General features: G+C 36.3%; 11 protein-coding genes across 11 annotated transcripts; 8 read left to right on the forward strand and 3 right to left on the reverse strand.

Annotated features, from left to right (window-relative positions):
* Nucleotides 1-654: 654 nt before the first annotated feature.
* Nucleotides 655-2,115, forward strand: HXK2 (hexokinase 2; the record flags this gene model as incomplete). The annotated part of the gene is made up of 1 exon (XM_003676401.1): nucleotides 655-2,115. The coding sequence occupies one exon, from the start codon at nucleotides 655-657 to the stop codon at nucleotides 2,113-2,115; it is 1,461 nt and encodes a 486-aa protein (XP_003676449.1).
* A 293-nt stretch (nucleotides 2,116-2,408) lies between these two features.
* Nucleotides 2,409-4,169, reverse strand: RTG2 (Rtg2p; the record flags this gene model as incomplete). Its single annotated transcript, XM_003676402.1, has 1 exon — nucleotides 2,409-4,169. One exon carries the CDS (start codon nucleotides 4,167-4,169, stop codon nucleotides 2,409-2,411), a length of 1,761 nt encoding a protein of 586 aa, XP_003676450.1.
* A 228-nt stretch (nucleotides 4,170-4,397) lies between these two features.
* Nucleotides 4,398-7,766, reverse strand: HFM1 (DNA helicase; the record flags this gene model as incomplete). The annotated part of the gene is made up of 1 exon (XM_003676403.1): nucleotides 4,398-7,766. The coding sequence occupies one exon, from the start codon at nucleotides 7,764-7,766 to the stop codon at nucleotides 4,398-4,400; it is 3,369 nt and encodes a 1,122-aa protein (XP_003676451.1).
* Nucleotides 7,767-8,239: 473 nt separating this feature from the next.
* RMR1 (Rmr1p) lies at nucleotides 8,240-9,178 on the forward strand (the record flags this gene model as incomplete). The annotated part of the gene is made up of 1 exon (XM_003676404.1): nucleotides 8,240-9,178. One exon carries the CDS (start codon nucleotides 8,240-8,242, stop codon nucleotides 9,176-9,178), a length of 939 nt encoding a protein of 312 aa, XP_003676452.1.
* A 291-nt stretch (nucleotides 9,179-9,469) lies between these two features.
* ZIP2 (Zip2p) lies at nucleotides 9,470-11,698 on the forward strand (the record flags this gene model as incomplete). Its single annotated transcript, XM_003676405.1, has 1 exon — nucleotides 9,470-11,698. One exon carries the CDS (start codon nucleotides 9,470-9,472, stop codon nucleotides 11,696-11,698), a length of 2,229 nt encoding a protein of 742 aa, XP_003676453.1.
* A 232-nt stretch (nucleotides 11,699-11,930) lies between these two features.
* Nucleotides 11,931-13,070, forward strand: PDE1 (3',5'-cyclic-nucleotide phosphodiesterase PDE1; the record flags this gene model as incomplete). The annotated part of the gene is made up of 1 exon (XM_003676406.1): nucleotides 11,931-13,070. One exon carries the CDS (start codon nucleotides 11,931-11,933, stop codon nucleotides 13,068-13,070), a length of 1,140 nt encoding a protein of 379 aa, XP_003676454.1.
* Nucleotides 13,071-13,239: 169 nt separating this feature from the next.
* Nucleotides 13,240-14,382, reverse strand: RAI1 (decapping nuclease; the record flags this gene model as incomplete). The annotated part of the gene is made up of 1 exon (XM_003676407.1): nucleotides 13,240-14,382. One exon carries the CDS (start codon nucleotides 14,380-14,382, stop codon nucleotides 13,240-13,242), a length of 1,143 nt encoding a protein of 380 aa, XP_003676455.1.
* A 241-nt stretch (nucleotides 14,383-14,623) lies between these two features.
* On the forward strand, nucleotides 14,624-16,750 carry GUS1 (glutamate--tRNA ligase GUS1; the record flags this gene model as incomplete). Its single annotated transcript, XM_003676408.1, has 1 exon — nucleotides 14,624-16,750. One exon carries the CDS (start codon nucleotides 14,624-14,626, stop codon nucleotides 16,748-16,750), a length of 2,127 nt encoding a protein of 708 aa, XP_003676456.1.
* A 299-nt stretch (nucleotides 16,751-17,049) lies between these two features.
* Nucleotides 17,050-18,726, forward strand: RTF1 (RNA polymerase-associated protein; the record flags this gene model as incomplete). The annotated part of the gene is made up of 1 exon (XM_003676409.1): nucleotides 17,050-18,726. One exon carries the CDS (start codon nucleotides 17,050-17,052, stop codon nucleotides 18,724-18,726), a length of 1,677 nt encoding a protein of 558 aa, XP_003676457.1.
* Nucleotides 18,727-19,548: 822 nt separating this feature from the next.
* Nucleotides 19,549-20,715, forward strand: TAD1 (tRNA-specific adenosine deaminase; the record flags this gene model as incomplete). The annotated part of the gene is made up of 1 exon (XM_003676410.1): nucleotides 19,549-20,715. The coding sequence occupies one exon, from the start codon at nucleotides 19,549-19,551 to the stop codon at nucleotides 20,713-20,715; it is 1,167 nt and encodes a 388-aa protein (XP_003676458.1).
* A 177-nt stretch (nucleotides 20,716-20,892) lies between these two features.
* Nucleotides 20,893-21,645, forward strand: DOC1 (anaphase promoting complex subunit DOC1; the record flags this gene model as incomplete). Its single annotated transcript, XM_003676411.1, has 1 exon — nucleotides 20,893-21,645. The coding sequence occupies one exon, from the start codon at nucleotides 20,893-20,895 to the stop codon at nucleotides 21,643-21,645; it is 753 nt and encodes a 250-aa protein (XP_003676459.1).
* Nucleotides 21,646-21,647: the final 2 nt, after the last annotated feature.

Consider the following 21,647-nt stretch of genomic DNA (forward strand, 5'->3'; position numbering starts at 1 on the left):
AACCGGAATTATTTCCGGTTTTCCTTTAGTGCATGTGTAAATTTTTTTTCCAAGCTTATAATCTGGGGCATTCTTTGTACGTAAGGAAATGGGTCTCTCTCTATACAACGTGTATCTCACAGGAAAGGATTACTCAACGGGTTCAAAGAATCTGGGGAAACAAATAATTTACTTGCGTACGTAGCTTCTTGTGAAGTAAACTACCCCACTTACGTATTGCGGCGATTATTGAACAGCGATGGTAGTAGCTTCCGGTTTCCTGGAAGGCTTTAAAGTGGAAGCTCCATGGAGATGTTGTTCTACGATGATTTCTTCATATCCGAAAAGGGAAACTCGCCGACGCGAACTCGAGGCAATTTTTCTCGAAGCTTGTACGGCCGTTTCTCTGGAAAATTTACCCGTCATGGAATTATTTATGACAATGAATTTGCGAGTCTTGGATGTTTTCCCTGTCATTCCAACATTTTCTTCTTGTTTCTTGACGTGAACAACACAACTCTAATTTCCCCATTCTCCATTTCCCAAACTATATAAAAAAGTCCTCAAAGTTTAAAAGTCTTCGATTTTCTGGAGAAATTATACTTTCCACAATCAACTTTTTCTCTTTTTTGACATAAAAAAAGTATTCACACAACAAAAACAAAACAACACAAAATGGTTCATTTAGGTCCAAAGAAACCACCTGCTAGAAAGGGCTCCATGGCTGACGTCCCAAAGGAATTCCTTGAAAAAATCGCTGAATTGGAAAAGGAATTCAGCGTCTCCACCGAACAATTGAAGGCTATTACCAAACATTTCATCTCTGAATTGGACAAAGGTTTATCCAAGCAAGGTGGTAATATTCCAATGATTCCAACTTGGGTCGTTGACTACCCAACTGGTAAGGAATCTGGTGATTACTTGGCTATTGACTTGGGTGGAACCAACTTGAGAGTTGTCTTAGTCAAATTGGGTGGTGACCGTACTTTTGACACTACTCAATCCAAATATAAGCTTCCATCTGCTTTGAGAACTACTAAGAACCCAGATGAACTTTTCGGTTTCATTGCTGACTCTTTGAAGTCCTTCGTTGATGAACAATTTCCAGAAGGTGTCTCCGCAGCTTTACCATTAGGTTTCACTTTCTCTTTCCCAGCTTCTCAAACTAAGATTAACCAAGGTATCTTGCAAAGATGGACCAAGGGTTTCGATATTCCAAATGTCGAAGGTCATGATGTTGTCGAGTTATTGCAAAAGCAATTGAAGACTAGAAACATCCCAATTGAAGTTGTCGCTTTAGTTAACGATACTACTGGTACTTTAGTCGCTTCTTTGTACACTGATGGTGAAACTAAAATGGGTGTCATTTTTGGTACTGGTGTCAATGGTGCTTACTACGAACAAGTCTCTGACATTTCAAAGTTGGAAGGTAAATTGGCTGATGATATTCCATCATCTTTCCCAATGGCCATTAACTGTGAATACGGTTCCTTCGATAACGAAAACGCTGTCTTACCAAGAACTAAGTACGATCTTCAAATTGATGCTGAATCTCCAAGACCAAACCAACAAGCTTACGAAAAGATGTCTTCTGGTTACTACTTGGGTGAAGTTATTCGTCTTGTCCTTGTTGATTACCACAAACAAGGTTTGATCTTCAAAGACCAAGATGTTACCAAATTGAACACTCCATACATTATGGATACTTCTTTCCCAGCTAGAGTTGAAGAAGATCCATTTGAAAACTTGGAAAACACCGATGAATTGTTACAAAAGGAATTGGGTATCAATGCCACTGTTCAAGAACGTAAATTGATTAGACGTTTATGTGAATTGGTCGGTTTAAGAGCTGCTAGATTGGGTGTCTGTGCTATCTCTGCCATCTGTCAAAAGAGAGGTTATGAAGCTGGTCACATTGCTGCTGACGGTTCCGTCTTCAAGCTTTACCCAGGTTTCCAAGAAAATGCTGCTGAAGCTTTGAGAGACATTTACGGATGGACTCCAGCTAAGAAGGAAGATTACCCAATTACTATCATTGCTGCTGAAGATGGTTCAGGTGTCGGTGCTGCTGTTATCGCCGCTTTGACTCAAAAGAGATTAGCCGCTGGTAAATCTGTTGGTGTCATTGGTGCTTAATTCAGTACAACTTCCTCGAAGTCATGACTTTAATGACATTTTATGAAATTATGTAATCATTTATGATTTTTGTTATGTTCTATATGTATGTTAGATTTTGATAAATATATATAAATTTATTTCTTTAATGCAAAAAATTAGAAAAAACGAGTTGCGATATTGATGACCACATTTTGATTCAGTTATATTACCATTAGACACTATACTTTTTACTTTTCCACTACTACTTTTACAAAAAGCGCCAAGGATATCATTAAATAATTCTTTTCCAAAGAAGACATACAGAGATCAGATCAGTTATCGTAAAATTGAACCCCTACTTTTACCTTTTCAAGGCTTCCTCTGGAAAGCTTCCTGACTTTTTTTTGTAAGGTGATAATTCTTGACCTTACAGATGCACTGGTTTTCAAATCATCTTTACTAATTCTAACCACAATTTCAAATTCACGGTGTTTTTGTACTCTGGATAGATTTGTGGATGCTACACTACGAAGTTCCCTAGGTAGACGATCTTTTGTGGTTTGTGTAGTTTGCATTACATAAAAATCAAACACATCATCTCTAATATTACCACCGGGATGAACACCACATATAACATACATAATTGTACCAATGTACTTTGTCCACCACACAATTCTTCTCGCTTCAACGCCATCACCATCACGTAGCACTAATTCTTCCAACGCCTGCATGTACTTTTCTTCTTGTTCTGGAATATTACCACCCCATCTATTACAAAGAGCAATACCAATCAATGCTCTAGTTCTATGAGATAGGCCGTGACAGCCTGCAATAATCCCCCTGGTCGCAATATGTAATGCAGCTGTAGGTTGTAGTTCCTTTGGATATGAAGCATGTACAAATGCTAGATTACACAATGCAGGTGCAATTCTTGAGCAGATAATATCCGGGATATCATTCTCAGGGATGGCAGTTCTCAACAAATTCAAGTATTTTTCAGCCAATAACGGAGCATATGGTCTCGAAGCGATTAACAGTGGATCTTCTGCACGTATATCCCTAGGTAATATGGAGTACAGTACACCTTCTCTTACACCACCTTCACTGAAATGTATCGTCTTAATTTTAGGGAAACTTTCAAATGCAGCATTCATCAAAAATCCAACTGTTGGTAGCTGTTTAGCCTTCGCTTCAGTTACTTTAAAAATTTTCTTTTCTGGGGACCCTGGTATTCTTCCTTTTAAGAAAAGAAAGTCAGATACTGCTACAAACTCGTCATACGAACATGAAAATCCATTGATAATAGTCTGTATAGGATAGCCTTCTGCTTCCGAAAGAAGTAAGTGTCCCATTCCTCGAAACCCACCTCCACGTGTCCACAAATCAAATCCTCCGTTCTTCTTGGCATCATTAATCATATCGTCTGGAATGTCAATTTTTATCATAGCCTCTTTAAATGCCTTTTTAAGTTCAAGGAAAAGTGCTCTTCTATCTTCTAATTTTAGTCTCTTAGAGAGTGTATTGGACCCATACTTGAGAGATACAGGGGTGGAAGATTGCAAAATTTGTCCATCTGATGATTTCACCCATGAAAGTTGTGTGGTGACACCACCAAGGTCCATAACCAGACCAGATATTGTATTAAACGATGATGCTACACCATACACGCCAATTCGGGCCTCTTCATCCCTAGATAATAGTTCTACTTCCCAACCAGTACCTTCGTAGATAGCATTTAGAAATTCTTCAGAGTTCAATGCTTCCTTAGCCGTATCCGTTGATATTACTCGTACACTTGATTGAAGCACACCAAAGTCGTCACAAATTAACTTGAATCTTTTCATTGCTGCGCATATCTCTCTTATAATATCTTTTGGTATTGGAATTTTCTTTAATGTATTCTCCTCATATTGAACATCATGTAATGATACACCTACTCTATCTTTAAAAACGCATGGCATTATACGTGCATGGTGGGGTGCCTTCGATGAGATACTGAAACGAATACCACTGGATCCTATATCCACAATCCCACAAAGATGTCTAGACACAACGTCAGCTTCATTACCTTCATCATCAGAAATAGCGGACATCTGTATAGTTTATAGTAGAGGGTACAAGTTGCGGATAAAATTAATCGACTGTTAATGGTTTCCCGTCGTAGCACTTCATTATATTATTATTGATTTTTCAATTCATAAAAGTGTTATCGCGCACGTAAAAAACGATTTTGAGATCAATGCAAATAGCCGCCAAGTTATATTGCAAATCCCTCATAATCGATTAAAATAAATAGTAAAAAAAAGTATATATAGTTCTTTTTAGCCAAGAGAAACGTCAGAACCTAGAAAATCCAGTTCCGCACCATCTGCACTACCCGAGGATGTCGGTTCAGTAGAGCTCGATTCGTTGATATCAATTGGTACAATAACTGCTTCAGAAAACTGTCGTTCATACTCAGGTGAGGTTCGGAGTATTGGTTCTTTGCTATCTACTCTCTTAGAACTATTATCTTGCAAATAAGTATATGTATTCTCTGGCTGCGAGGAAAGCTCTTGAATTTCATCAGGAAGTTGTGAGCTTGTCCTTGAAATTGAAAATTCTTCTAATGACGACAAATCATCAACTTCATTCAAGTTCAAAGCTGGAGCAAAATTGGTGTCGAGCATCCTATCATTTGGGGTAAAATTAGTATTAATAGGTCCTGATTCAACTCTCCTTTCTTTGTGTTTCAGGCATTCTTTTGGTATTCCCTCTTTGCAGCATAAATGACGGCATTTATTTTTATCTTTGCATGTATGATAGCATTCAAAATTCCCATTCGTTCGAATTGTTCGGGAATACAGGTGTGAGTTTTTATCCTGCTCTACTCTATTGGGAGGTGGGTCCCTATTTGCAAGATATTGGAATAAGCTATCATCTGATGAAGAAGACATCCCTTTGTTTTCCAAATCAATATCTTCAATCGAATCTAACATGAATAATCGTTTTTGGTTTTTATTCGAGTCTTCGGTCAGTTTCTCCAGTGCTTCTTTTGGTAGGTCATTTGTTGAAAAGGTGGCCGTTCTTCCTACTCCTGCAATTTCCTGGCAACCTATTGAAAATTCGATATCATCTAATCTGGATTCAATCTTTGCATTTAACCTAAAACTTCTTGGCGTTTTCAAGTTACTCAAATTTATCCTTCTAAAGTCTATCAACTCGCCTGAAACTTTTGAAGCCTCGATATCCACTGATAAGTTATGACCATGCCATACCGACGTTCTAGAGCTTGCACTCACTTCCACTTTGAAATAAACATCAATTGCCCTCCCATGTACTTCATATTTTTCCAGTTTACTCCTAAACTTTAAAGTTGGTATCAAGGATAGGTCACTTTTAATCTTCAGACCGCTCCCAATTTTCAATCCTAAGTAGTATTCAATCTGATTTTCAGAAAGTTCAGCCATATCGGCAAGGGAATTAACATTATGGCGCACTAGCTTCCTCACAGAAACCAAACCTATATTTTTTAACTGTCGGAGTACCATGGGGGTGTTCTCCCAACAATTGCCATTAATTGACCTCAAAAGGAATAAGGTATTTTTCAAAGACATTCCATCCCTTTTCTCAATAAATACGTCAATCATACTCTTAAGTAGTCTAAAACAGTGTCGAAAAACTCTCATCTTATCCTGAACAAGCATCTGATGAAGTTTATGAGCTCCTTCGTAGGATGGAAACTCTAATCCACCCAATTCATATTGTATTATCAAAGACACCTTCTGAGAGGTCTTGTCCAAAATTTGACTTTGCTTCTTCTCGGTTACGAAAGGAAATCTTAGAAGTGGACACATATTAATTTCTTTAAATAACCGCTTCTCGTTATGTCTCATCTTGATTTCTGAAAATTCGTTTGAATTCGATAACAAGGTTAGGATTTCTTGTAACGATAAATAATTCTTGGCATTAATATATCGCTTAATGGTTTCGAACAAAATATAATGCCTTGCCATAGCATTCCCATACGGAGTGCAGCTGAAAGACTTATCATTCTCAGATATGAGTTGGTTTCTCGAGAGTTCTTCAAACAACATCTGGCAAAATTCATATAGGCGATCTTCCATTGATCCACAACCTTTTAAACGTTTAGATATTTCATGGTAATTGGCCGGAGATTTAAGAAGTCTAACATAAAAGAAAGTGTTTTTTAGCCACGTAATTGCCGAATCTACATCAGTTACAGTGTTTAGTGATATTTCTGCCGTAAGATGCTCACATAAATTCAGATGAAGGGTACTTTCTAAATTATCAGTTCCATAAATCAACCTTTCATACATATTTTTCATTTTGGGTTCTGTCATAATAACTGCACATCCTTCTTTCTCAAATTGTGGTCTACCAGCTCTACCAATCATTTGAAGTATGTCTAATGACGTATATTCATCTACATCAGTAGAATTCCAAATTCGTGTCCCTTTAATAATAACCAAATATGCGGGAAGATTAATACCTACCGCCAAGGTTGAGGTGGAACATAGGATATTGATAGTTCCTTCAATAAATGCAGTCTCAACGGCAGTTCTATCCTCCATTGATAAACCAGCATTATGGAAAGCAATACCATGCTGAAAACACTCAAAAAGTACTCGATCAGCTAATTGCTTTTGTCCAGATAATGGTACCCTTCGGCGGTTTCTCACCAGATATTTGGCCGTAGAAATAGTAGACGCTCTTGTGGGGCAAAATATGAGCACCGGTTTATTTTGGCAATATAATTGAATAAGCTCTTCTAATTTGGAATTATACATGGCGTCTCTTTGGAAATCATTACTTCCAGTAAAGTTGTACGTACAGACATGTCTTTTCAAGGAAACTTGTCTATATGAATCATCATATTCTAAAACTTTCGCCATTTCGTAATGTTCATTTCTGTGAGATTTTAACCAAGTCGCCACATCGGAAATATTAGGAATTGTGGCACTAACGGCAATTATTCTAATATCTTTACACATAGTATTCATTCTTGTTATGACTACCTCAAGAGTGGCTCCTCGATTTTCACGTAAGGTATGAACTTCATCCACTAAAATCAACCTCACCAATTCAAAAAGTCTACTATAATCTGTCCATTTCCTAGTTAAAAGATCCCACTTTTCAGGTGTAGTTATAATAATATTTGACTTCTTAACTTTCTCAGTTTCCATTAACGAAGTATCACTAGTTAGTATACCAACAGATAAGTTAGAAAATTTACATTTCCAATTTTTGAACATCTCTGAGCATAATGATTTCGTTGGGGCCATATAAATGACTTTACTATTTCCAATATCGAAATTACATTTTTTAATCAGATTTAAAACTGCCAATTCAAAAAGAACGGTCTTTCCTGAGCCTGTGGGGGATGAGATAACGCAATTCTCGTCATGTTCAAATAGAAAAGGAAAAGCAGCAGATTGCATCCTATTAAATTCGCTAAAAGGAAACACATTTTGGAATGCCTTGGGGAGTGTCGAGACGCTGATATGTTGCAATATATCTTTCTTTCTAGCATTAGTAGTCAATTTACGTATCTTCAATGGTCCTCTCCTCTTGCTAACGGTCTCATTCGAATGATATCCTGTGCCATAAAGATCATTGTTAACCTGAGTATCCTCTGATTCTACTGAGAATCCATCGGTCGTATCGTATCCTGTAAATAATGAATCCATTTCTTTCTCATCATCATAAGTATTATCCTCTTCTTCTAGCCCATCGTTGTTATCTAATAAATTATTATGAGTCACTGGTATCCTAAATGCAGTGGTATCTCTATTCCTTAATCTTTTCCTTCCAATTCTGTTAGCTATTGATATTGCGGGTAATAAAGGGTCAGTAACATGATCCGATGGTCATCGGTGAACAGGGGTATCTTGTCTCCAACGAAGTGTTTCATTGAGAAGTGAAGTTATTTACCTTTTGGTGTTTGGTCATTCCTCATAAACTCAGCATTAGCCCTAAAATTGTCGAATTTTGTCTTCATCTTCGTGACTGTTTACCTTTGTTGTTCTTCATCAGTGGCGCCAATTTATTCTCTCACCGTTTTATAAAGAATATGCTACTAACAATAATTAATAAAAAGGGACGGACAGTTCAAAGAAAGTAGTATAGACAACCAACGGCAAACCAGGGAAAGAGAAACGAGATGAACGGACAAGAAGATACAGGAGAAATTCCAGAAGTAGAGGTAGATGGAGTAGTAGTGCCTGTCAGAGGCGAAGACGAAGATGAAGATTTACTTGAATATGAAGATAACTCTGGAGAAGAAGGAGAAGGAGAAGGGCAATCAGGAGAGGGTATCGTTGACCAGTTGAACCCCCAATCGAACACGACTGCAAATGCCGAAGTCCGTCAGGCCGCCGAGAGTTTATTGAAGAAGCAACTTCCCAAGGTTCTAGTTCATTATCAAGATGATAAGTTCCTGCTATTCAATTATGATGATGCTAGAGATGATGATGAGGAAGCATATCCAATTATATGCGAGAATACCAAATATAACAATGGTAGCTGTACTGAATTACTGGCGTCTGTCCGCAAATTTTTGGAGACATACTACAATAGAATCTTATTTGGAAGTAAGGAAATATTGTTTGAGATCCCAGCTCTTGATCTAACTCTTTGTGAAGATAACATTTATAACAATCAGATAACATTCAGTGATATTGAGACCATTTTTAGAATTCTAAGAGAGAGATCGATGGCTAATAGTGAAGAAGATGTTCCTTTATGTTTAGAGGCAAATATTTCCACGAGACCAAGATTTGTATCTCGTTATAACGCCTTAGTTGAACTTACAGAAAGCACAGCATCCTTGAAGAATATTAAACCTTTTTCCAATAGTGAAAATAATCCGTTAGTACTGGATGACAATGAACCCTCAGTTTCGAATCCTCCTGATAGCATAGTTATGGATCTTGATGAAGATGAGGAAGCAGGGAAGGATAAGAAGACACCTGAGACTGTGGAAACGGCAAAGGAGAACGAAGAAGAGGAGGACTCAGTTATGGATAGTGATCCAGATGAACTGCTTGAGATAATGACAGAAGGGGAGGAGGTGTCTCCAGATGAAAAGGTACATATATGATTACTAACTTAATTAGCAAAGGGAGTGTAAGTAGACTTTATATAAATTTCTTAGTGTATTATTCTTGATATTTTTTAACATGGCCAATATTGAAACATTCCATTCCCATTCAAGGAAATTATAAGGGATTCAAAGTTAAAGGAAAGTCTATTCTACTGTATTTACCCTTTGAGTAGTTGTATGACCTTATACGGAGAAATCGAAACCAAATATTTTAATGTTTATTTATTTTTTTTAATTAGTTTGATTTTTTAAAGGGATAGTGTTAAAAATAATAGTCAAATAAAAAATATGGAAGAAAACAACAACACTTATTTAACAAATTCTTCAAAATATACAAGTCACACACTTCAACACTTCCTCACCTTCTATTTATTTATAATGCACATCGAGAGTTGGCATATTGAAACAATTAGGGACGAAAGAGAGTTGGGCGGCTATGAAGAATTACAACGAAACACGAAAGAAACTTTGAAGTTAGATAGGAAAGCCCAACATTTTTTTAGAACGTTACTTTTCGGAGTTACTACAGATAAACTATTCAAATTTCAGGTTTTTTCTAGTGCAAAAACCAATTTGGTGTCGCATTTCTACATTGATATCATCTTTCCGGCACATCTATTCCAAGTAAGAGATATTTCATATAATAGATGGAAAGAGATATGTATTAACGCCAACTTCAAGTTTAAAGCAACCAAGGAAAGGATAATGTTAGAAAAGGAAGCAACAGGAATATTCAAATGGATAAATTCCTGCTCGGAAAACAGTTCCTTGAACTTTACCTTCAATAAAAGCAAACTAAACCGCAATTCAACTCCACTTGAAAAGTTTAACTTAGCTCAGGATTTAGTAACTGTTAAAAAACGATATAAATTTAGAGCTGTAAAATTTCCACAAATGAATAATGAAATAGAAGTTTCATTGGAAAGAATAACTAACGAAAAACTTCGGAAAACAGTCTCGTTTGGAATATACAATGATTCACCCCTTACCTTTGAGAAATATCAGAGTCTATCTTTAGGGGACTTTAGGATTGATTCCATATTTATGGGAAACTGTCATGACCAAAGTAAGTTTTTTAAAAGGGATTTGGTACCCACATGGGCCGTTTCATCGTTTTCCAATAACGACACTAGCTGTTTTGAAAGATTAAAATTAAAAGTCTTTGATGTAGAATGGAGTAAATTGGAATTCTATAAGATTAGTGTAAAAACTTCACAAGATATTAAGAAGAAGAAGATCAATATTTTACCGTTTTTAAAGTACCTAAAGCCTTGGAAATTGTCGAAAGACCAGTTACTGTTTTTAAATTGGAAACCTTTTGATGCATATAAAAATTCTGACACAGTGGCAAAGATTACTGCGGAGAGTATTGACACTGACTTGAGTTTCGAAGTGAGATCTTCCCCTATTAACTTTCAAATATTGGAATATAATTGCTTAGATCTTATCAGCAACGACAAAGAAAACAAGGAATGTGTAAGAATAGAAATTCAGACTTGCTTCGCAAATAATAAAGAGAATAAAGATGAATATGCCCTTAACGAGGATTTAAGCCCAACAGAACAGAATATCTTCAATAATTCCACTACAGAAAATACAGAAAATACATCACTGGTACCTCAAAAAAGATCTATAATTGATGAAGAGCTAAGGTCGATCTTGGAACTTAAAAGGAAAAGAAAAAAAGAAGGTGACGTTCATGCAAATACTAATAAGCAAAAAACTCTGTACGGAAGTTCTATACTGACATTGTTGCATAAAAACCAGCCCCAAGATGCTGTGAGTATTAGGTCAAACGTTAGCGGGAACTCTAATGAACGATCTATCAATACGGATACACCGCCTCCAAAATTAGAACATTTGGAAACTAGTCTAAATATCAATAAAAAGCCAACCGTTATTCTTAATATGGAAAAGATTGAGGTCAATCACAGAATATTGCAATGCCTGGTTAACACTTATGATATAGACATTATTGAGGATAAAACCTGTTTTCCATGCGATTTTATTTTAAATTCTACTGCATGTATTATAAGAATACAACTCGATAAATTCTTTCAGAGTGCAACAACCACACATTTATTCTATGATAGTAATCTACAAAAACTAATAAAGGAATATAAAAGGGTCATTGTCCTTGTTGAATATGATCAAGTATTGCTTAGTGTGGACCGTGAGATATTCTGGAAAATCCAGTTATATCTTTCTCATCTAGCGCTGGAAGTACATTTTGTTGGCAGCACCACCAAAGAAATTGCAAAATGGATAATGATTCTCTCATCAAAATATGCCACTTGCAACTTTACAGAATTGCCAGTCTATGACATGGTTCAAGAGGATGAAAAAATACTTTATGAACTGCGGTTCAATATGTTTTTAGTAAAGGACATCCTATCCATTACGCCTCTAAAGGAATTGCTCACAAATATATCTGGTAGACGATTCAACCGCTTACCATCCGTGCTAACCAAGACCCAGTTGCGAAGACTCGAGAGGTTGGTCACAGCAAGTTGGTAACATTATTGGTGTTCCTGAAATTCCCTGAATTTTTGTTCCGTGCCGTTATTGTAATGGGTCCCCCGCGAAGACTCGATGAGGGGGCATTCTAACTTCCAGTCTGGTAACGATGTCACAAAACTTTCCCAGTCATTATGATGCAATGCTCAGGGCACAAGGTACACCCTCTACATATCCACTACCAATTACAGGAACATATCTGGAACCACTGCATGGATATTGAAAAGAGAAGATGTCTGCGAGTTTCGAAATCACTGTCTTGGGAGCTTCTGGGGGCCCGTGGGATGGAACAACACAATGCTTTATGATACATCCTACTTCATCAGCAATAGATATATCCTCCGTCTGCGTGGATGGAGGAGTGGGCGTTTCAAGTATATTGCAGATCCTCAGTAAGTCCAATCACCCTGAAAGACAGAATGAAATTGAAAGTTACTACGAATCAGAGTTTGAACCGATATCAAAATATGTTGATGATAGAATGCCGTTTAGAGTTGGATTCTCAAAGAAGATCATGGACCAGCTTGAATTGGGCCGTAATTCTAAAAGTCAAATCTACAGTCTTTCCACAATGGCCACAAGGGTCTTTCAAGGAATTGAAGAATATTATTTTACGCACCCTCATATGGATCATATTAACGGATTTATCATAAATTCTCCAATGATATACGACCCCGAATATAATGCTAGTAAAAACTTATATGGGCTCTCATTTACCATGGAAGCCCTAAAGAAACACATTTTTAACGACATTGCATGGCCCAATTTACTAAATGATGGTACAGATATGATAAAAGCTAACAATTTGAAGAATGGAGTTCGCCATATTTCAAAATTATTTCCACAATGGAAAATTATTCCTTTTAAAGTGTCTCATGGTATCGGAGCTACCAAAGCAAAAGAGAAAATATATAGTACGGTTTACGTTATTGTTGACAATATAACAAATGATTGTATTGTCGTAGGAGGAGACGTTGAAAGAGATCCAGCTGATGGAAGTAAAATTTATCTAGACAAAGTTTGGCAGTATTTGGCATATAAGATACCACTCGGCCATTTAAAAGGGATCTTTATTGAATGTTCAAGTCCTAATTCTCTAAAAGACGAACAGCTTTATGGTCATATGTCGCCGAAACATTTGGTAGAGGAATTAGATAGGTTACTTGAGTTATATTCTACCATCCCGGACCGTACACGAGATTTATCCAAACAGCCACTAAAGATACTGATTACCCATGTGAAAATGATTACTTCTCTGAGAGATCCGAGATTGATAATTTTAGATGAATTACGAGATATGAGTAAAGAAACAAAACTGGAAGATAAGGTTATTTTTTCTATGGCTGTTCCAGGCTATACCTTCAGTCTATGACCGTAAATAAAGTTGGCACTCTCATTAAAAAAAAACTGATAGAATAGTTATTCATTAAACGATAATGAAATAAGCGAAAGGCTAGCCAAAATTTATAAAATATATGTAATCTAATAACGATAAAAGAAGTTGTACATTTATTAACTTCATAATTATGCCTCCAGATAACCTATAATGACAATCTCCATTCTTGAAATTCTTTAGATAAAACACTTTCTCCATTGACAAGGCTGTCATATTCCTCATCAGTGCTTTCAATTTCTGAAAGTTTTAGGTGATTATTTTCAAGGACTAATTTATATGGTCTTATCTCTTTCGGTTGGTCTCTTGGTATAATTTTCAATAACCATTCTGTAAACAAACCATACCACTTGATTGCATCTAAACACATAGAATTCATTTTGGTGTTATTGTTCTTTAGAAGTATGGGAATCTCATCAGTGGAATATTCTTCAATTGTTTTCAGGACATAATTTTCGTCCCTAAATCCATAAATAATTCTTGGAATGCCTACTAAAAAACATTGTAACCAAGTTCTAAATATCTTTCTCTCAAATTTATGTGCATCAGCGGCCGTTATTACTTGCGTGGTGCATTTCAATTCTGCATAATGCTTTAAATTATCCTTCCCATCTTCTTTAAAATCGAAAACGCAATCAATTTCAGCACCAAGGACCAGTTTCGCACTACCAACACCTGTTTTGACCACTGTCACGTATTCATCACCATTATTACATATCTTCTTCGATCTTTTGTCCAAGGTTGCTCTAGAAACATAAGGAACTGGCTGCGACAGGGTTGCCAAAGTTTCAAATTTATAGCCAGAATATGATCCTAAATCTATGTGATCATTTTCCTTTGCGTTTAGTACCTTTTTATCATTTAAATCAGCCATATCTTTGATAAATAGTTGTCCGTCAAATGAGACAATCCTTAGATTAATGGGGTTAAAGTTAGCTGTTTCAAATGCTGACGATATTAATTTCCTTATGATACCTCTAAATGTGATAATGTCTGCTTTTATTTTCTTATTCTTACATTTTTCATGTTCCATAATAGTATCTAGTAGCCCATTTAACGTACATCTATCCTTCATATTTTTCGAACAATCTTTAAATTTTTTAATCCCACTAGAAAGATCTAGTTTTTTATCCAAATCAGCATTTGGCAAATAATAGTAACTCAACCTGGAATCATCACCTACTAAGAACTCGTCTTCCTGTGTTCTAGAATAGTAAGAAATTTCTTTAGGTTGCTTCAACGAAGTGGTCGTACCCTTCTGGTTCACAAATAGATTTGCCGTGATAGCCATTATTTATCAGCGTAATCTACTCAATCTGCTCTATCGCAATCGGGATTCAACAATCAGCTGCAATCTATTGCATCTGTCATTATCTCAAACCCTCGATGCCTTATCTAAGCGAATTTTTTCAGAACGTGCAACGCGATGGAAAAAGTGGAATATTTATATTACGGTCACTCTATTAATTGGATTCTTCTTCCTTGTGCTCTTCCTCCTCAATTCTAGAATTCAAATAACCGGTCAATTAACGATGTCTGCCACTTTGGTTATCAACGGTAAGGCGCCAGTGGTTGCCTATGCTGAATTAATTGCTGCACGTATCGTCAATGAAACTAAGCCAAACTCTATTTCCATTGAGTTTGTCGATGATAAGAAGGCTGCTCCTGCAACCTTCAATGGTGACAACAAAGACGCATTCTTGAAGATTGTTGCTCAATTTTCTGATGTCTTCAGCAACTCCAAGGAGGAAGATATTACTCAATGGGTCAAAATGGCTTCTGAAGAACTAGTGATCAAGAATTTCCAAAAATTATCTGAATCATTGGGTAAATTGGATGCTCATCTTAACTTGAGAACTTTCATCTTGGGTGGATTGAAATACTCAGCCGCTGATATTGCCTGTTGGGGTGCCCTTAGATCCAACGGGATGTGTGGGTCGATTATCAAGAATAAAGTGGAAGTTAACGTTTCTCGTTGGTATACACTTTTGGAAATGGATCCAATTTTCGGTTCTGTTCACGAATTCTTGACTAAATCTTTGCAAGAATTAAAGAAAACTGCCAATGCTGGTAAGAAGAAGGAAACCCACAAGGCCAATTTCGAAATTGATTTACCTGATGCCAAAATGGGTGAAGTGGTTACTCGTTTCCCACCTGAACCATCTGGATATTTACATATCGGACACGCCAAGGCTGCAATCTTGAACCAATATTTTGCTCAAGCTTACAAGGGTAAGCTGATCATTAGATTCGATGACACTAACCCATCTAAGGAGAAGGAAGAATTTCAAGATTCTATCTTGGAAGATTTGGAATTACTAGGCATTAAAGGTGACAGAATCACTCATTCTTCCGATTACTTCCAAGAAATGTATGACTACTGTATTCAAATGATCAAGGAAGGTAAGGCTTACTGTGACGACACTCCAACTGAAAAGATGAGAGAAGAACGTATGGATGGTATTGCATCTGCCAGAAGAGATCGTTCCGTTGAAGAGAATTTGAAAATCTTCACTGAAGAAATGAAGAATGGTACTGAAGAAGGTTTGAAGAATTGTGTTCGTGCCAAGATCGATTACAAGGCCTTAAATAAGACTTTGAGAGACCCAGTTATTTACAGATGTAACTTGACTCCTCATCATAGAACTGGTACTACTTGGAAAGTTTACCCAACATATGATTTCTGTGTTCCAATTGTGGATGCTTTGGAAGGTGTTACTCATGCATTACGTACCATTGAATACAGAGATCGTAACGCTCAATATGAATGGATGTTGCAAGCGTTAAATCTAAGAAAAGTTCATATTTGGGATTTTGCTCGTGTAAACTTTGTTAGAACCTTATTATCTAAGAGAAAGTTGCAATGGATGGTCGACAAGGGATTAGTCTCCAATTGGGATGATCCAAGATTCCCAACTGTTAGAGGTGTTAGAAGAAGAGGTATGACTGTTGAAGGTTTGAGAAATTTCGTGTTATCTCAAGGTCCATCAAGAAATGTCATTAACTTGGAATGGAATTTAATTTGGGCCTTCAACAAGAAGGTCATCGATCCTGTTGCACCAAGACACACCGCAATTGTGAATCCTGTAAAGATCCATTTAGAAGGTGATGACGTTCCACAAACACCAAAAATTGAAATGAAACCAAAACATAAGAAGAACCCAGCAGTTGGTGAAAAGAAGGTCATTTACTTCAAGGATATTGTAATTGATAAGGATGATGCCGATTTACTTGAAGCTAACGAAGAAGTCACCATGATGGACTGGGGTAATGTCATTATCACTCAAAAGAATGCCGATGGTTCCTTAGTTGGTAAATTACATTTGGAAGGTGATTTCAAGAAGACTAAACATAAGTTAACTTGGTTAGCTGATACTCCAGATGTTGTTCCAGTGGATTTAGTTGACTTCGATCATTTAATCACTAAGGACAAGTTGGAAGAGGATGAAAGTTTCGAAGATTTCTTGACTCCAGTCACTGAATTCCACACCGACGCCATTGCTGACTTGAATGTTAAGGATATGAAGGTTGGTGATATCATCCAATTTGAAAGAAAGGGTTACTACAGATTAGATGCCTTACCAAAGGATGGTAAACCTTACGTTTTCTTCACTATTCCAGATGGTAAATCCGTCAACAAATACGGTGCTAAGAAATAACTGGACAAAACTAACCAAAAAAATAGGTCATTTATACAAGTATCTAGCTACTAGAATCATATAATGTCACTGACTTATAGTATCAAACCTATACATACACAGCTGAAGATTAGATTTCTTTATATTTTCTGAGCTCTTGATCGCTTGTGCGGGTAAGCTTTTTCGTTCTTAAAATTATGGAACTTTCAAATTGACTGAAAGTTAGTTCAAATAAAGCTGTTAAGATACTGATATTCTTTTTATTGTCTTTCTGACATCCAGAGGAACATAGCGACTTCCATTTTAATTGAACTCATATAATGTCCGATCTTGATGAAGATTTATTAGCCTTAGCTGGTGCTGATGAAGAAGAAGAAGATGAACAAGTTCTAACCACGTCAAATAAGAGAGCCAAAAACCATGAACATGCCAGTTCCAAAAGAAAAAAGATTGAAGTGGATAGCGAGGCAGAAGAGGAAGATGATTATGACCCTGGCAACTTTGGTGCTGGAAATATAAGTGAGGAAGAAGAGGAAATGGAACAGAATCCATTTCCTCTAGAGGGAAAATATAAGGATGAAGCTGATCGTGAGCAATTAGAAAGTCTGCCTGAAATGGAACGTGAAACGTTACTGTTTGAAAGATCACAAACTATGAGAAAGTACCAAGAACGTAAACTGTTTAGAGAACGTCAGAGAAATCTAAAAGAACAGCAACAGAGGAATGCTCCTAGTGAAGAAGGAACGAAGACACGTACTTCTACAAGAACGACGCATGCTACTGGTCATTCTGATTTAAAGGCTTCCAAATTATCTCAATTAAAGAAACAGAGAGAAAGGAAAGGTCTACACCGCCGTGGCTCTGACGAAGAAGGTTCAGAATTTGAAGAAGAGGAAGAAGAATATGATGAAGAGGAATATAAGAAAGATGAAGACAGTGAATATGAAGAAGAGTATAACCCTTATGAAAGAAAGGGCAGATATTCAGAGGATAAGAATGATGAAGTTGAATGGGCAGAGGAACAAACTGATAGAGAAACAGAACTTGATGATTTTAATAAGGTTAAAATTGGCCGTTCATTCGTTGCTAAGTACTGTTTTTATCCTGGTTTTAATGAATTGATCAAAGGATGCTACGGGAAAGTCAATGTTGGAACAGATAGACGCACAGGAACAACTTCGTATCGTATGGTCAAGATTGAAAAGATATTTTTACAGAAACCTTATAGGATGGGAGAATTCTTTACCAATCAATATTTTGGTGTTACACAAGGTAGTAATAGGAAGGTCTTTCAAATGAACTTCTTTAGTGATGGTCTGTTTACTCCGGATGAATTTGAGAGATATGTTAGATCACTAGACACATCTCATATTACCAAACCGTCCATATACACCTTGAAAAACAAAGCCAAGGAGATCCAATCTTTTATATCAGAGCCCTTGACTGAACAGTTAATGGATACCATTGTTCGTAATAGAATGCTGTTCAACAAGAAATTATCTGGTACTAACGCCGTCTTGGAAAAGACAGTTCTAAGAGACAAACTACGTTATGCACAAGAGAACAACAACGAAAGAGATGTTGCGAAATACTCTTCTCAATTAAGGAACTTAGAAAAAAGATTATCTGTATATGAGAAGCATCATGAAAATGATCAGGTTGGTTCGAATAAATTGGGTGCATTGACATCCAAAAATAGAAAGGTGAACATGGATAAGATTAAGAATACAGGACACGAGAAAAAGGAAGAAATTGGCTTTGATTCGAAGAGTGATCCATTTAGTAGATTAAAGACCAGAACAAAAATATATTACCAAGAAGTTCAACAAGAGGAAAATGAGAAGGCGAAGGCACTTGCAGCCGAAAAACAATTAAAAGAAAACAATGAAGCACAAGCTCGTAAAGAAAATGAGCTTTTACTAGCAAAGTTTAGACGTCTCGGTGGACTAGAAAATATGATTAATAGTCTGAACTTGGATGTCAACTTCGATATTTAGATGACTTACCAGAGATTTTATTTACGGAAAGTTAAACATATGTATTATTTAGTCTATAAAGTTAATGTAACGAGATTTAAAATCTGTGATTGATACTATAAAATTAAAATTGAATGGACCAATTCTAAGAAGCCTATTTTTTTTTTTTGAAACCAAGCCAAAGGTTATTGACCTCGGATCTGTTATTTAATGGGTAGCTTAATTCAATAATTCAAATTCTTAATTCATTGAAAACGTTCAAGATGGAGCGGTAGTAGAAAGTGAACCAAACCCCTTTTTCTTTCTTCAACTATATACTTGTATTTTGTTTCTGCAGCAGAACTATATAGAGAAGGAAAAAACGAAAGTTGAGAGCTCTGAGAAATTTATTGGTCCACTCTTTATGATTCAGCAAAGAGTTATTACTTCTCTTTTAACAATAGTGACTATTGTTAAACCCATTGGTTTTTTAGAGGGTCGTTAACTTTACCTATACATACAGTTTTATCTATTTTACTGGCCGGGGGTTTGCAATAATAGTAACTGTGTGGCAAAATATACAGAAAGACTGTTTCAACTGTTTCTCTCTATATATTAGTGTATACATTCTTTAAAGTTATAAGGACGCAAAACACCTTTTGCTTCTACGTATTAGTATATGGTTCCATTTGATTCTCAAAATTTCTGTCCACTTTGCTGTCACCAAGCGCGTGTTGTCAATTTTCTGAATATATTGGGACCATTTTGAGCTTCGAAAAATATATTGAGTAATGCTTTAACAGGAGGACAGCTTCGAACTCTTGAAGTAACCATGCCTTCGATAACAAAGGTAGCCAGCAATTTATGGGAGGAGAAGTATTATTACCAGATAGAGTTGCCAAAATAGTTCAAGAAGAGTACAACAAGTTAAAGCCATCTTCTAAACCAGTTTTGAGATCAAATGGTGTAAAAGAATGGACTGTTTTAGCCAGTACGCTCCTATTGGATAGTAATACCGGCAATCTGAAGATGATATCTTTATCAACAGGTGTGAAGGCTTTGCCGGACAAAGAATTGAGTCGAAGTGGAGGCAAAATGATTCATGATTGTCATGCTGAAATCCTTGCCCTGCGTGGGTTTAACACAGTCCTTTTAAAAGATATTGATAATATGAACCAAAACTTACGTCAATCCGATCTACTTGAGATCTCGGATGCGAACGGAAAGTACCATTTAAGAGCTAAATGGAAGCTCATACTTTATATATCACGCCTACCTTGCGGTGACGCAAGTATGAGAACATTATCAAACTCATCACCGACTTCATCTTCGCTTAAATCAATAGATGACAGCGATGAATTTCAATATATTGATCCCAATATACCGACAATATTGCGCGGAAGATTGAATTTTAGTAGAAATGGTGTTGTGAGAACAAAACCAGGAAGATTAGATAGTCTAACCACACTATCCAAATCATGTTCAGATAAACTTTGCTTGCGACAAGTGACGTCAATTCTAAACTGCATGACATGGAGTCTTCTAGATACACCTGTTTTCATCGATTATCTGTTGATCCCACAACTGAATTATGATAACAAGAATGATTTATTGTTATCGTTTCAGAACAGATTAAAATGTTCGAAGGTTAATTATCGACCAATGAAATACTTGACCACAACTGTCAAATTTAGTGAGGATAAAAATTTTATTACAGAGGAACCAAGCTCAATGAGTTCTATCAAACTTTTCCTTACACAAGGAGAAACTATCGAGGAAGCACTATTAAATGGAGTTAAAAATGGTTCGTATACCAAGGGAAATAAACCTTTAAGAAAAAATTGTGAATCTATTGTCAGTAGATATGCCCAGTGGCATATATACAAGAGAATAAACCCAAATTATTCTGCGACATCATATCTTGAGTTTAAAAGGAGTCAGACTGCTCGTTTAGAATTAATAAAATATACCAATGAGATCCTTTCATCTGAAGGATGGTTGCCGACCCAGCCTGATGATTTTGCTGTATAGTTTCTTCAATTAAACTATATTTTGTAATTAAATAGAATATATTATTTTGTGGTATAATATTAACCACGAATGTGTGGGTGTTGATATTGATGAAAAGTTATCTCTATAGAAGTTTTGTGTTGGAGTCAAGTCATAGAGGAGAAGACACCTAGTCTAGATAAAGTGTTTCGAGAGATCATGGATGCTGACATTGTAAATAATATATTAAATAAACTGGCTCCCAAAGAATTCATTAAACCTGTGGATAAACTTAACAAACCAATTACAATTTTAAATGATGGGTCTGATTCACGATTTAAAAATGATTCATGCGAATATATGAATGGTCCCCTAAGTAACAAAATGAGGGAAGAATTAACTCCATACACTATGGCCAATAGATTTACTCTTGGGCTGGAAAGATTAGATTCACTTGATGTTACTAATGTAACTCATCTGGCGTACTGGAGACCTTCATCTTCCAAAGTGGGAAATCCAATAGAAAATGCATTAGACGATGATCCTGATACCTTTTGGCAGAGTGATGGTAAGCAACCACACAAACTAGACATATATTTCAGTAAAAAAATGAGTATTATCAAGATAGGTCTTTACATATCACTGCACCAAGATGAATCGTATACACCACGTGAAATAAAAATATACGTGGGCTCTAGTCCTACCAATTGTAACTATTACAAGAGTTTATCTGTTAATCATCTTGATGGATGGGTCGCATTGTCGTTTATTGACAATAGACCACATGATAAGTTGTTAAAATGCCGATTTATTCGACTAGAATTCCCATTTAATCACGAGAATGGGAAAGATACACATATACGGGGAATTAGAGTTTATGCTCCTTCCACAACTGCCAATATTGAATCAAGAGATCCCATGCAGGTACTACCTATCTCTTCTAGATTGTTCAACGAGTTCGCTTTAAAGTAAAT

The sequence above is a fragment of the Naumovozyma castellii genome, chromosome 5 (genome assembly GCF_000237345.1).
Source record: "Naumovozyma castellii chromosome 5, complete genome".
Taxonomy (NCBI): domain Eukaryota; kingdom Fungi; phylum Ascomycota; class Saccharomycetes; order Saccharomycetales; family Saccharomycetaceae; genus Naumovozyma; species Naumovozyma castellii.